A 13,565-nucleotide genomic window follows, 5' to 3' on the forward strand; every position below is an offset into this window, starting at 1 on the left:
AATAAATATCATCTTTATTTCCACTACTTTCCTCCACTGGCTTTAGTCACAACAGACACTGCCATTAAAAGCTCCCACCCAGTATCCATCTTCTCTAACATTCCCGATCATTCAAGGCGGCAATGTACAAAGCTTCAGGCGAATTATATCTTGGTTAGATGTAGAATTTTTGGTTCACAGTGATTTCTTCTCAGCCCTTTGAAGATGTCTGATTCTTTCAGCTTCTTCTGGGAGCTTCTAAATGGCCAATCTAAAAATCAATCCTCCTGAAGTAATGTAGTTTCTCCTGGTTTGTTTCTTCTGTTTTTGGAGTGGAGGAGAACTTGAAGAGAGATCTTTGGTGTTCTAATTTTTACCCACAATGCATTTAGGCCTAGATTTATTGTAGCTGAACTACTCAGGATTCACAATGCTGAGGATTAATGTGACTCTGAAACATGCTTAGTGACTATCTCTTACATACTGCCTCTTCCTCAAGTTTTATGTTCTCTGTTTCTGGAACTTTGATGTAGAACATTTCATTTAATTCTACATGTCCGTAACTCTTTCATATTTTTAAATCCACACCAAATCTCTATTGGAGTTTACTAATTCTTTCTTAAGCAGTGACTAGTCTGGTGTTTTTGTTTTGTTTTGTTTTTCTTTTGGAGACAGAGTCTCACTCTGTCGCACAGGCTGGAGTGCGGTGGCACGATTTTGGCTCACTGCAACCTCCACCTCCCGAGTTCAAGCAATTCTCCTGCCTCAGCCTCCTGAGTAGCTGGGATTACAGGTGTGTGTCACCACGCCTTGCTAATTTTTGTATTTTCAGTAGAGACAGGATTTCACCATGTTGGTTAGGCTGGTCTCGAACTCCTGATCTCGTGATCCGCCCGTCTCGGCCTCCCGAAGTGCTGGGATTACAGGCATGAGCCACTGTACCCGGCCTGACTACTCTGTTTTCTAACCTACACATTATGTTTTCAATTTCTTTTCTTTCTTTTTTTTTTTTGAGACAGAGTCTTGCTCTGTCGCCCAGACTGGAATGCAGTGGTGCGATCTTGGCTCACTGCAACCTCCACCTCCTGGGTTCAAGCAATTCTCGGGCTTCAGCCTCCCAAACCACCACGCCCAGCTTTTTTTTTTTGTATTTTTAGTAGAGATGGGGTTTCACCATGTTGCACTCAAACCCCTGACCTCATGTTGTCTGCCTGCCTCGGCCTCCCAACGTGCTGGGATTACAGGCATGAGCAACTGCACATGGCCCAATTTCATTTCTTATTTCTATAAACTCCAATTGGTTCTTTACCATATCAATAGTTTTTCAACAATAAGTAGGATATTAGCCTTTTTTAAAAAGCAGTTTTACTGAGGTAAACTGACACATAATAAACTATGTATGTTTCAAGTGTACAATTTGACAAGTTTCTACTATGTGTACCAAAACCACCACTACATTCAAAATGATGAACATATTCATCACCCCAAAAGTACTTTGTGCCCTTCTGTAATCCTTACATCTCACCCTTCCTCACCCCGTCCAATCCACAGGCAACCACACATCTGTTTCCTGTCATTATAGATTAGTTTGCAGTTTCTATAGCTTTATATTAATATAAAATTGACCCTCAAACAAAACACAGGTTTGAACTGCATAGGCCCACTTATATAGGGATCTTTTTTCAATAAAAAAGTTACATCAAGTGTACCTGTGTCCCCTGCCTCCCCTTCTACTTCCTCAATTTCTTTTGCCTCTGCTATTCCTGAGACAGCAAGACTAACCCCGCCTCAGCCTTGCCAACATAAACACAACAAGCATGAAGACCTCTGGCCGGGCATGGTGGCTCATGCCTGTAATCCCAGCATTTTGGAAGGCCAAAGCAGGAGGAATGCTTGAGCCTAGAAGTTTAAGACCAGGCTAAACATAGTGAGACCCACCTCTACAAAAATAAAAATAAAAAACTAGCTGGGTGTGGGTGGGGCTCGCCCGTATTCGCAGCTAGCTACTCAGGAGGCCGAGGCAGGAGGATTGCTTAAGCCCAGGAGTTCCAGGTTGCACTGAGCTATGATCTTGCCATTGCATTCCAGCCTGGGTGACAGAGCAAGAACCAGGCTCTTAAAAAAAAAAAGACCTTTATTGATCCACATCTGCTTAATAAATAGTAAATATATTTTCTCTTCTTTATGATTTTCTTATTAACATTTTCTTTTCTCTAACTTAATTGTAAAAATACAGTATTTAATACATATAACATACAAAATAAATGTTAACTGTTTATGTTATCAGTAAGTCTTCCAGTTTCCAGTTAACAGTTGGTTATTGGTAGTTAAGTTTTACGGGGAGTCAAAAGTTTTACATGGATTTTTGGCTATAGGAGGTTGGCAGCCCTAACCCCAATATTGTTTGGGGGTCAACTATAGAAGCATATTTTTTCTTCTTTTTCTTCCCTTAGCCCAATTATGTTGAGAGTTTTTTTCTTGTTTATACCAATCATATACTGTTTTATTGCTGAGTGGTATTTTTATTGTGTTGCTAAAAGCGCCACTGCACTCCTGCCTGGGTGACAACAGAGCAAGACTCGATCTCAAAAAAAAAAAAAAAAAGGTACACAAATGTTCTTAGGGCAACTGCAAATAATGCTGCTACGTTGGAAACAACCCAAATGCTCGTTAACTGCTGATTGGGTAAACAAATACTACATATTTAAGAAGAATTTGTACACAAATGGCCAGGCAGGGTGCCTTATACCTGTAATCCCAGAAGTCTGGGAGGCTGAGGCAGATCACTTGAGGTCAGGAGTTCCAGACCAGCCTGGCCAACATCTTGAAACCCTGTCTCTACTAAAAATACGAAAATTAGCCAGACATAGTGGTGCATGCCTGTAATCCCAGATACTTAAAAGGCAGAGGCAGGATAATCACCTGAACCCAAAAGGTGGAGGATGCAGTAAGCCGAGATCGGCCATTTATGTACAAATTTTTCTATGAACATGGTTAATCCTGGGTCTATCTTAACCTGGGTTTACAACTAGATTTTAAACTACCACTGACATTAGGAATTGCCAGCCAAGTAATGAACATAGACGTAGCCCCAGGATTGTAATCACTATGGGGCACCAGACAGAAGCTGTTACAGAATTGCTCGGGTGGGTTATATATTCAACCTAGGCCTTTATCTGATTTCCTCAGATAAAGCCATGTTGAGGGTGAACTCCCATTTTGCTATCACAGAATACATGAGGAAGACACTTTCTGAGTGAGAAGCAGCAGACATTGGAAACCATAGTATTCTCTAAGAATCAAATATAACAGAATTATTAAATATAAACTTTACGTGAGTATTAGAGTTTTTAAAGCAGAAGAACAAAAAACATGGTCAAAGAATAAGGCTATTAAAAAAAGACTAGGTGGGAACTTCCTCTTCTAGTAAGATAGAACAACAGAACACAGATTTATCCTCCCACCTGAAACAACTGAAAACACAGAAAAATTATGAAACAATGGTACTGGAGAAATTGGACATCCGTCAACAAAAGTCAGCCATCCCTGAGAGACAGGAAATAAATGAGGCACGTCCTATGATTGCCCCACCTTAATACATGGAGAAAAGAAAATTTGGAAAGCAGTCAGTTTCTGAAAAACACTTAACGTACACTTAACATGTGATCCAGCCATTCCACTACTAAGCATTTACACAAAGGAAATTAAACCAGAATTTCTCCACTCAGAGCACTGGCTGAATGGGACCCAAGCTTCCTTGACATCCGTCTGTGCCAATGGGTGGACTTTTTCTCTTAAGAGGGTATATCCCTCCAAGGGTCCCAGTTACATGCTGAGGTCTCTCTGTCCAATACTCCACCTTGCATAGCCCAAGACCTAAGCTTCTGCCTCAACATTGGCAATAAAACCAAGCCCCTTGGCATATCCTTCTCAGCCCTTCTGAGCTGCTGCAGTGTCGGCTTCTGTTTACTATTTTTATTTTCCTCTTCATTTTCGGCTCTTGGAATTTCCCTGACTCTCACAGGAACCTAGGTTTCTGGGTGGGTGGTGATGCTACTAACCAAGACATTATACTCAAAATACTAAACAAGCATGAATAGAATCAGAAGGCAATAAAATGGAAAAGGTGTCAGACTTTAGAATGCAAGTGTGGTCCTAAACTGGCAAAAAGTTAAAAATTCCCATTCAATACATCCTAACATATTCCTCTTCAATTACTTACCAGCTGATTTCCAACCTATTGTATGTTTCCAACTGGAGTCTTTTACCAGAATCACCAGTACAGACTAAACTATACCCCCTGGGAGGAAGCTAGCTAGCCCTTACCCTCAAGCTCTTTATGAGCTTGGATAAAAAGATTTGGATAAAAATTTGAGGCTTTAAAAGGTTGGAAAATCCCTTTTATGTAAGATAGACCAAATATTTAAAAAGTATAAAATAATTTAATTAAAAACAATTTTTTTTGAGACAGAGTTTCACTCTTGTTGCCCAGGCTAAAGTGCAATGGTGTGGTCCCAGCTCACTGCAACCTCTGCCTCCTGGGTTCAAGTGATTCTCCTGCCTTAGCTTCCCAAGTAGCTGGAATTACAGGCATATACCACTGTGCCCAGCTATTTTTTGTATTTTTAGTAGAGATGGGGTTTCACCATGTTGGCCAGACTGGTCTCAAACTCCTGACCTCAAGTAATCCACTCACCTTTGCCTCTCAAAGTGCTGGGATTACAGGTGTGAGCCACCACGCCTGGCCCAATAATTTTTTCAAAGAAATGACTCTACTATGAAGAAACACTCTTTTTCTTGTTTGTTTATTCATTTATTTATTTTTATTTCTTAGAGACAGGGTCTCACCCTGTTGCCCAGGCTGGAATGCAGTGGCATGATCTTAGCTGCCTGAAACCTGGAATTCCTGAGCTCAAGGGATATCCTCCCACCTTGGCCTCCCAAATATCTAGGACTACAGGTACCCACTGTGCCCAGCTAATTTTTTACATTTTTTGTAGAGATGAGGTCTTGCTTTGCTGCCCAGGCAGGTCTCAAACTCCTGGCCTCGAGCAATCTTCCCACCTTGGCCTCCTAAAGTGCTGAGATTACAGGCATGAATCTCTATGCGTGGCCAAGAAATACCCTGTAATTTCCATTTTGGGCCTTCAGTGTTTTTCTTATGTAAGTTCTAACTGCTGCAGAAGAGAACTATGTAGAATAAAAATGGTACCTAGACTTCACACCAAGACTTGACCGTGTGCCCTAAATGAAGTAACCACCTACCTTTCTTTCTCTTAGGCTGTTCTGGCGATGAGGCTCCTGGTGAGTCCGCGTATTTTTCTTGTACCTGCTGTGTTTCCATCACTTCAGGAATCCCATCTAATGTGACGGATACATGTGTGACTGGGGCAACAACCATGTCATCTTCAGGTGAACTAAATATATTATTATCTAATGAAAGAAAATCAACTAATTGTAACCCACTGTGTATTACGAGTAACCAATGACTGATAAAATTTCTTGTTTCTATTATGGCTGGAAGATTGAAGCAGAAATAAAATCTTGAAATCTATTCTTGCTTTTTATTTTCTCCTCCCTAAATCAAGTACCCTAAACCAGTCCAGGCATGGCTGAGCGATTTCAACGTCTTTCTTACTTGACTCCGATTACCAGCCTGTCTTATGTCTCCTCTTCATTATTCATACAGCTGTGAGAATTATTTTGTGAAACCTAAGTCTGACCTGACCATACTCCTCTACGCAAAAACTTTACACCCTGAAAATTAGGCCAAAAAAAAAATTGACATATCTTTCCATAGTTCATAGGGGGAAAAAAACCCATAAGCACAGCTGATCTCTGTAGCATGCCTTACAAAGTTTCTGTAACTTAGCTCCAAACCTACCTTTCCAATCTCATTTCCTACCCACCATAAAGCTTACACTTCAACCACACCAAAACATTCTAATCTCAAGTATTTCATTCATTTTATTTTTTTAAACAGATTTGTGTCTTGTATCTTTGGCTCGGTTCCTTCCAGCCTGAATGCCCTTCCTGTCTCTTCTACCTAGTAAAAGCTTATTTGTCATTTACAGCCCAGGTCAGAATACTCCTTCAATGAAGCCGGTCTCTGAGATTCTCAGCGATAACACCCACTGCTCCTAGGGCAATTTGCTTTCACTCTTGCGGCCTTCAGTTTTGGCTTTGTAGCTATTTACACAAGTACCCGTCTTCAAAACTAAACTGTAAGCTTGAGGAAAGAAACAATATCTGCTCACTTGTATCTCATGTTACCGCCTAGTTATTGCCGCCGTAAACATAGCAAAAATTCAATATTTTGGACTGATTTAGTAATCATTTATGAATCTGCTTGCTTCCTTGTCAGAAAAGTCCGAAGGAGAACATGGATTTTAAAGCAGATCAATAACGTGGCGGTGGATTTTACGCCATGACGTGTTAGTAAAATTGTATTTGGGCTCTTCATACTCTAATACTTTCATCAACATGTTAAGAGAATAAATTTTGCATGATCTACTATTTGATAACCAATAAACTACTTTTTTGTTGTTCCTAAAGTCTTCATTCTCAAAGTAAAATGTCACCTTTAACTCTATATGTTTTTGCAAAGGTACCTAAATTCCTACTATACCTCAAAACTGTGCTTGTAACAAAAAATATATATAACATCATTTCTATTCTTTTGATTTTACTAACAGAGAAAGAGGGCAAGAGTAACTTTACACAGCACATAAACATGAACAATCGTGACCACTCACGGATTCGTTTTTCATCCAGCATGGGGCCAGGAGAATCCATATTGAGGAGTGCCTCAGCAGCCTCAATAGTTTCCATTGTTTCATCTCCATCATGACAAGAAGCTTCAACTGCAACACATTTAAAGAGAAAATTAAATGAGCCACAAGACATCTGTTACTCTGAATTTCATACACTGCTTATCTCTAGAACCAGAATATATTATTTAATATTTTAGCTTATATACCTATAAACTATAAACATATAAAATTATACTAAACCTGGCCAGGTGCAGTAGCTCATGCCTGTAATCCCACATTTTGGGAGGTCGAGACAAATGGATTGCTTGAGGTCAGAAGTTTGAGACCAGTCTGGTCGACATAGCGAAACTGCGTCTCTACTAAAAATACAAAAAAATTAGCTGGGCATAGGTGGCACACACCTATGGTCCCAGCTACAGGCTGAAACAGGAGAATTGCTTGGACCTGGAAGGTGGAGGTTGCAATAAGCCGAGATCATGCCACCGCACTCCAGCTTAGGTGACAGCAAGACTCCGTCTCAAAATAAAAAAAATAATTACACTAAAAAAAAATCAATATTTCCTTAATATTAAATAGCCAACCAGCATACAAATTTCCAATTGTCCCTAAAAAAAATCATAAATGGGGTGGTACAAGGACAAACAAGACAGTTTTTTGTTTAAATCAAATTAAGTCTGCATATTGCAATTGACTGACAACATTTCTTTCTTTTTTTTTTTGAGACGGAGTTTTGCTCTTGTTACCCAGGCTGGAGTGCAATGGCGCGATCTCGGCTCACTGCAACCTCCGCCTCCTGGGTTCAGGCAATTCTCCTGCCTCAGCCTCCGGGTAGCTGGGATTACAGACACGCGTCACCATGCCCAGCTAATTTTTTTGTATTTTTAGTAGAGATGGGGTTTCACCTCGTTGACCAGGATGGTCTTGATCTCTTAACCTCGTGATCCACCCGCCTCGGCCTCCCAAAGTGCTGGGATTACAGGCTTGAGCCACCGCGCCCGGCCCACAACATTTCTTAACTTTCTTTTCACTTCTGAATTGCCATTCATCTCCCTAGTTTTTACTGTGCAATTTATTTATTGAAGAAATCAGGCTGTGTCTTCATTTAGAGTTTTCCATAGTTTGGATTTTGCCAAGTGTATTCCTTTCGTGTAGGTTAACATGCTTTTCTACATTCCCTCTATTTGAGTAGTCATATCTAGAAGCTTGATGAAATTCAAGTTTAATTTTTTTTGGCAAGACTAAAAAAAAATTACGTATTCTGATGACAGCTCAAAATACAATCTAATATGACTCAAAATTTCATAAAACCATTAAATCTTTTTGGGTTGGCTTTTTTTTTTTTTGAGACGGAGTTTCGCTCTTGTTACCCAGGCTGGAGTGCAATGGTGCGATCTCGGCTCACTGCAACCTCCGCCTCCTGGGTTCAGGCAATTCTCCTGCCCCAGCCTCCTGAGTAGCCGGGATTACAGGCACGCGCCACCATGCCCAGCTATTTTTTTGTATTTTTAGTAGAGACAGGGTTTCACCATGTTGACCAGGATGGTCTCGATCTCTTGACCTCGTGATCCACCCGCCTTGGCCTCCCAAAATGCTGGGGTTATAGGCATGAGCCACGGCACCCAGCCTGCTTTTGCTTTTTTTTGAGACAAGGTCTTACCCGGTCTCCCAGGCTCGAGTGCAGTGGCTCAGTTTTAGCTCACTGCAACCATAAACTCCTAGGCTCAAGCAATCCTGCCAACTCAGCCTCCCGAGTAGCTAGGACTGCAGGCTCAGGCCACTAAGCCCCGCTAATTTTAAAAATTTTTTGTAGAGACAGGGTCCTGCTATGTTGCTCATACTGGTCTTGAATTCCTGGCCTCAAGTGATCCTCCTGCCTCGGCCTCCCAAAGTTCTGGGATTACAGGTGTGAGCCACTGCATCTGGACAAATATGCTTATTATGAAAATGCTAAACAGAATAAAAATTGCGAATTACAGTCCAATGAATCCCCATGGGCCCATTCTCAGCTTCAATCATTATCACCAGATGGCCAGTCTTCTTTCATCCACATCGCACTCACTGCCCCCAAATCCTCACCCTCTCTACGGGATTATTTAAGGGATGTAAGATACCATACTTTATCTCTAAATACTTTAGCATGTGTATCTAAAAGATGTCTAACACAATGCTACTATCATATCTTAAAAATACTAACAATAACTATTTAATATCATCTATTATGGGCTGAATGATGTCCCCCGAAATTCTCTGTTGACATGCTAACGCCCAGTGTCTCAGGATGTTCTTAAAGAGATAACTGAGTTAAAATGAGATCATTAATGTAGGCTCCAATCCAATAGAGTTAGTGTCCCTCTAAGATGAAATATGAACACAGGCAGGTACAAAGAGAAGACCATGTGAAGACGCTGGAAGACAGTCACCTGTAAGTCCAGAAAGAGTCCTCGGAAGGAACTAACCCCAGCAATGCCTTTATCTCAGACTTCTAGCTTCCAGAACTGGGAGAAAATAATTTCTAATTTAAGCCACCCAGTCTGTGGTTAATTTCTTACGGCAGCCCTAGCAAACTAACACATCAGAAGTGTCACCTAACACTCATAAGAACCAAACTGTCCTATCCTTATCTTTTTCTTCCCCTAGAGCTTCTCAAAGGCTCCCCGACGTCCCCATTGTGGAATAAGAAAGAGGTTCTTCCCTTTTTCATGACATTGCTCAGAAAAGGATGGAAGAGTTAAACAAAGCTTTGGTAAGTTGGGAGGTAAGGGAAGGGGAAGAAAAAAAACAAAGAGAGAACCTGGTTTTCAAGATCTGGCTTGCTTTCTAGACCCATTCTGCAAGTTTATTTTCTAGGGAAGAGCCTTTCTGTATCTGTCAAATGCTGTCTTCGGTCTAAATGCAAGAGAGTGAAGCACTGAGGGGAAGAAACAATTCTTTCTCCTAAAGATCCAATACCTGCTTTCCTAGGTTTAATTCCCTCTCTGAGGGCCAATGCCTTCTCTGATGACTAGAACCAGGAAGAAGCACTCTTTCCAAAGAGACATTGGTCCCTAACTTATAAACACTATAGCCTTACCCTAAGGCTTTAAAAGTTACATCAGAATATACTGCAAAACTCCCACTAACTACAAGCCAGATACATGCATAGTGGTGTTCATTCTCTTACACAAAACAGATCAGTCAGCAATGAATAGAAACTTCTCATCTGATTAGTCTAATTCCCTTACTGGTAAGGGAGAAGTAACTCTAGATTCAACAAAAAGCTTTTATTGGTTTGTTCTCAACAAAAAATATGAATATATGCAAAAAATGCTTTGTAAAAAAAGAGACAACGATATGGCTTGGATTTGTGTCCCTGTCCAAATCTCATGTTGAATTGTAATCCCCACGGTTGGAGGAGGGGCCTGGTGGGAGGTGACTGGATCATGCGGGCAGATTTTCCCCTTGCTGTGATAGTAAATGAGTTCTCATAAGATCTGGTTGTTTGAAAGTGTGTAGCACCCTCACCACCCTGCTTTCTTTTCCTCTTGCTCCAGCCATGTAGGATGTGCCTACTTCCCCTTCGCCTGCCACCGTGATTGTAAGTTTCCTGAGGCCTCCCCAGCCATGCTTCTTGTACGGTGTGCAGAACCATGAACCAATTAAACCTCTTTTCTTTATAACTATTACCCAGTCTTAGGTAGTTGTTTATAGCAATGTGAGAAGTGACTAAAACAGAGGACAACACAAATATGAGGCGCTGACAACCAAAGTTATCAGCCGGGGCTTAGTCACTTGGTATGTGGCCTTAGGCAAGTCATCTAATCTCTCTTCACTTCAGTTTTCCTTTTCTATTATGAGCATCAAATAAATAAGATAACGTATGCCTTTTTAAAAACCTATTATTAGTGGGAAGGAGACAATACCATTTTTATGCTACTCTTGAAAAGAATCTATTATCTCATCCCAGTCATGAGAAAATATCACACAGCTAAAATTGAGGGACATTCTACAAAATACCCAACCAGTACTCTTCAAGAGTCAGTTATCAGAGACAAGAAAAAACAAACTATTATAGACTGGAAGGGACTAACTTCTACTAACTAGTAGAAATAACTACTAAATGTGAGATTCTACGAGATGCTGGAACAGAAAAAGAACACTGGTATGAAACTGGTGAAACACAAGTAAGGTCTAGGTTTTGTTAATAATATTGTGACGAATGTTAATTTCTGGTTCTTGATAATATATATAATGGTTACATAACAAGTTAACATTAGGGGATGCAGAAAGAGGAATATGAGGAAATTCTCTGTACTACTTGTACCTTAACTGCAATTTTATTCCGTTTCATATCGACCTTGTGTTCCTCTTCCCAGGTACAGCTAACTTCTATCATGATTTCCTAAAACAATGTTTCTGGTCCAGCTTTTCCCAATGATGGAAAACAGAAACTCACCATTCTTTATCCCCTTTCCAGTCTCTATATTTACGTGTCCCTGGCCATCTAAAAGAGTCTATATACCTCTCACAAATATAACCAAATCCAGAACTCTTTGGTGCTATGACAAAAATGTCAGCCCAACTTCTATTCCTTTGGTCCTATGTCTGTGCCATAAAGTTATCTTTTTGTGTATTATCTTTTGTTATCTTTTCCATATGATTGGTGAAAATGGTTATTAATTTTTTTCATACTGCATTTATTTTCTTACTAAAGAAAGCAACTCTTTTGGTCATACTTACTGGACAGTTATATTTGTTCACTTAATAAGCAGACTGTTGACATTCTTTGCTCATTTAAGGTTATTACTAATTGGTAAGAACTCGATACACATTAAGGATATTAACACTTCATCTACCATATAAGATGTAAACAGTTTGATCTATTTGTCATGTGCCTGTTTATTTCAGTTATATTGGTTTTCAACATAAATTGATCAAGTTTTCAATATTTGTTATCCAAGTCAATCCATCCTTTTCCCTTTGCATTTTTCTCTTAATTTTTATCCTTAGAAAATCCTTTGTTACTTTAAAAATCAAATGTTCAGTCTTCTAAAGTTTTAAAAGATGGCTTTACTTGTTATATTAAAATTTTAAATCAATCTGATATTCTGGAGCATGATTAAGGCAGGAATCTAACCTTTTCTCTCCCCCACCAGATGGATACAGTCATTCTTCCTTTCCCTTGATTTAAAACGTTACTATATCATACGTTAACTTCCTAAATAGACCAGAACTTGCCTTAAGACTTACTATTTAGTTATAAGGCATTGTGTTACATGCTAAGGTAAAGCTGAGAACAAGGCAGCCCCAGTACGTGTCACCATGAAATTTACAGATATACCTCATCATACCTATTTCTGATAAACTTTCTTTTATGAATAAAGATGCAAATATTTGCTTCCAAATAGTTTTCTCAAATATTCACAACATCCCTGGCCAAGATATATGAACGTAAATGCACAAAAAGAGGAAGCATGTACAAATTTCTAAGTGATGGAAGTATCAATGCCATAATCTCACATTTGTGTAGCCTACTCTTCAAGTTTAAAATGTCTTACTCGTTCTGACTGAACCAGAAAAGAAATCTACATTTGGGTCATGGCCCGTTATCTTGCTTCCTGTGGAAGTGGTAAGAAAAGAATATTCCTCTCTCTTTCCCTACAAACAACTCATTTTGTTCACCGGAATATGGAGGAAGGCACATAAGAAAGTATTCAGCGAGCTGAGTGGGGTAGTGCGTGACTGTTGTCTCAGTTACTCGGGAGGCTGATGCAGGGGAATCATTTGAGCCAGGAGTTCAAGTCTGGGTTCAATGATTTCCCCGCATCTTACCTGGGCAATACAGTAAGATCCCTATCTCTTTAAAAAAAAAAAAAAAGTGCTCAGTGAAGACCTGATGAATTGAGTAGAGTTGGTTCCTTGTACACGCCTCCTGTTTTGTCACATTCATCTCAGCATATTTAGGAAAGAAGAAATAGGAGACAACAAAGTCCAGCAGATGAAACAGAAAATGTAATTTTCTTCCCCATGTAGGGCTCTAGCTTCTGCAGGTAATAAAGTTCAAAACCAAGTTAGGGGTGTTTTATGCCCCACAACCTGAGGATGAGGACACTGCCTAAACCGTGCTGCAAGGTCCTACTGGGTGGAGACACACGCACCTGTAAGGGTGATGTCGTCGTCGTCGTCGTCTATGATTTCTTCTTCAGCAACATCCAGCGAGCTCTCAGTAATCATGTCATTGGGCTCTTCCACGCAGGCTAGACCAGCGTAACTATTGAGAATATCAGCACCAGGAACATGCTCCACAATCACGGCAGGAAAAATAGCTGGATCGCCAAGCTAGGAGGCGTGAGGGAGAGGTAAATGAAAACAAAAGATTAAAACCGTTTCATTTTTGTTAAATACTGCTCAAAACTATTTTATACTATTATACTAGCCTTCAATTTAATTTTTACATCCTTCTAGGCTTTAGGTAATTGTGTCTATTGCAACCAAATAAGCCTTCATTACCAATACTGTGTCTTAACCACCAAGTTTTCATTGGGTAATCCTGTAAAAGTACTTTTAATGACATTAAAATTTAAAAATGAGTAAGATATCATTAATGCATAAGCATGAGCCAAGACGTAACATACAAATAAAATGTTAAATAAAATCTCAGTAAAAGTTTCTTTGGCAAAATAAAAAAAAAATACATGAGCTTAATATGACATTGTCACTTGGTACAAAGGCCATGTTTTAATAACAGCTTTTGACTTAAGTGTGAAAATTAACGCTCATTTTCCATTATTGTTCAAGTATGGCTATATCAAGAGTATAAATTATTACTACTAATGA

The 13,565-nt window shown here is 39.7% G+C and overlaps 1 protein-coding gene across 6 annotated transcripts in view; it reads right to left on the minus strand.

Annotated features, from left to right (window-relative positions):
- The window catches only part of ELF1 (E74 like ETS transcription factor 1), a 104,449-nt gene that overhangs the window by 9,647 nt on the left and 81,237 nt on the right, over positions 1-13,565 (minus strand). For 3 of the 6 annotated variants that reach the window (XM_054256821.2, XM_078375338.1, XM_078375337.1), the window contains exons 3-5: positions 12,887-13,067; positions 6,735-6,842; positions 5,245-5,340 (exon numbers count right to left, since the gene is read on the minus strand). In XM_054256821.2, coding sequence (XP_054112796.1) covers positions 5,245-5,340; positions 6,735-6,842; positions 12,887-13,067 — 385 coding nt within the window. Of the gene's footprint in view, positions 1-5,244; positions 5,413-6,734; positions 6,843-12,886; positions 13,068-13,565 lie in introns of all 6 variants that reach the window. The other 3 variants (XM_054256820.2, XM_078375336.1, XM_078375335.1) reach the window with 1 other exon arrangement.

This window comes from Callithrix jacchus, chromosome 5 (genome assembly GCF_049354715.1).
Source record: "Callithrix jacchus isolate 240 chromosome 5, calJac240_pri, whole genome shotgun sequence".
Lineage (NCBI taxonomy): Eukaryota > Metazoa > Chordata > Mammalia > Primates > Cebidae > Callithrix > Callithrix jacchus.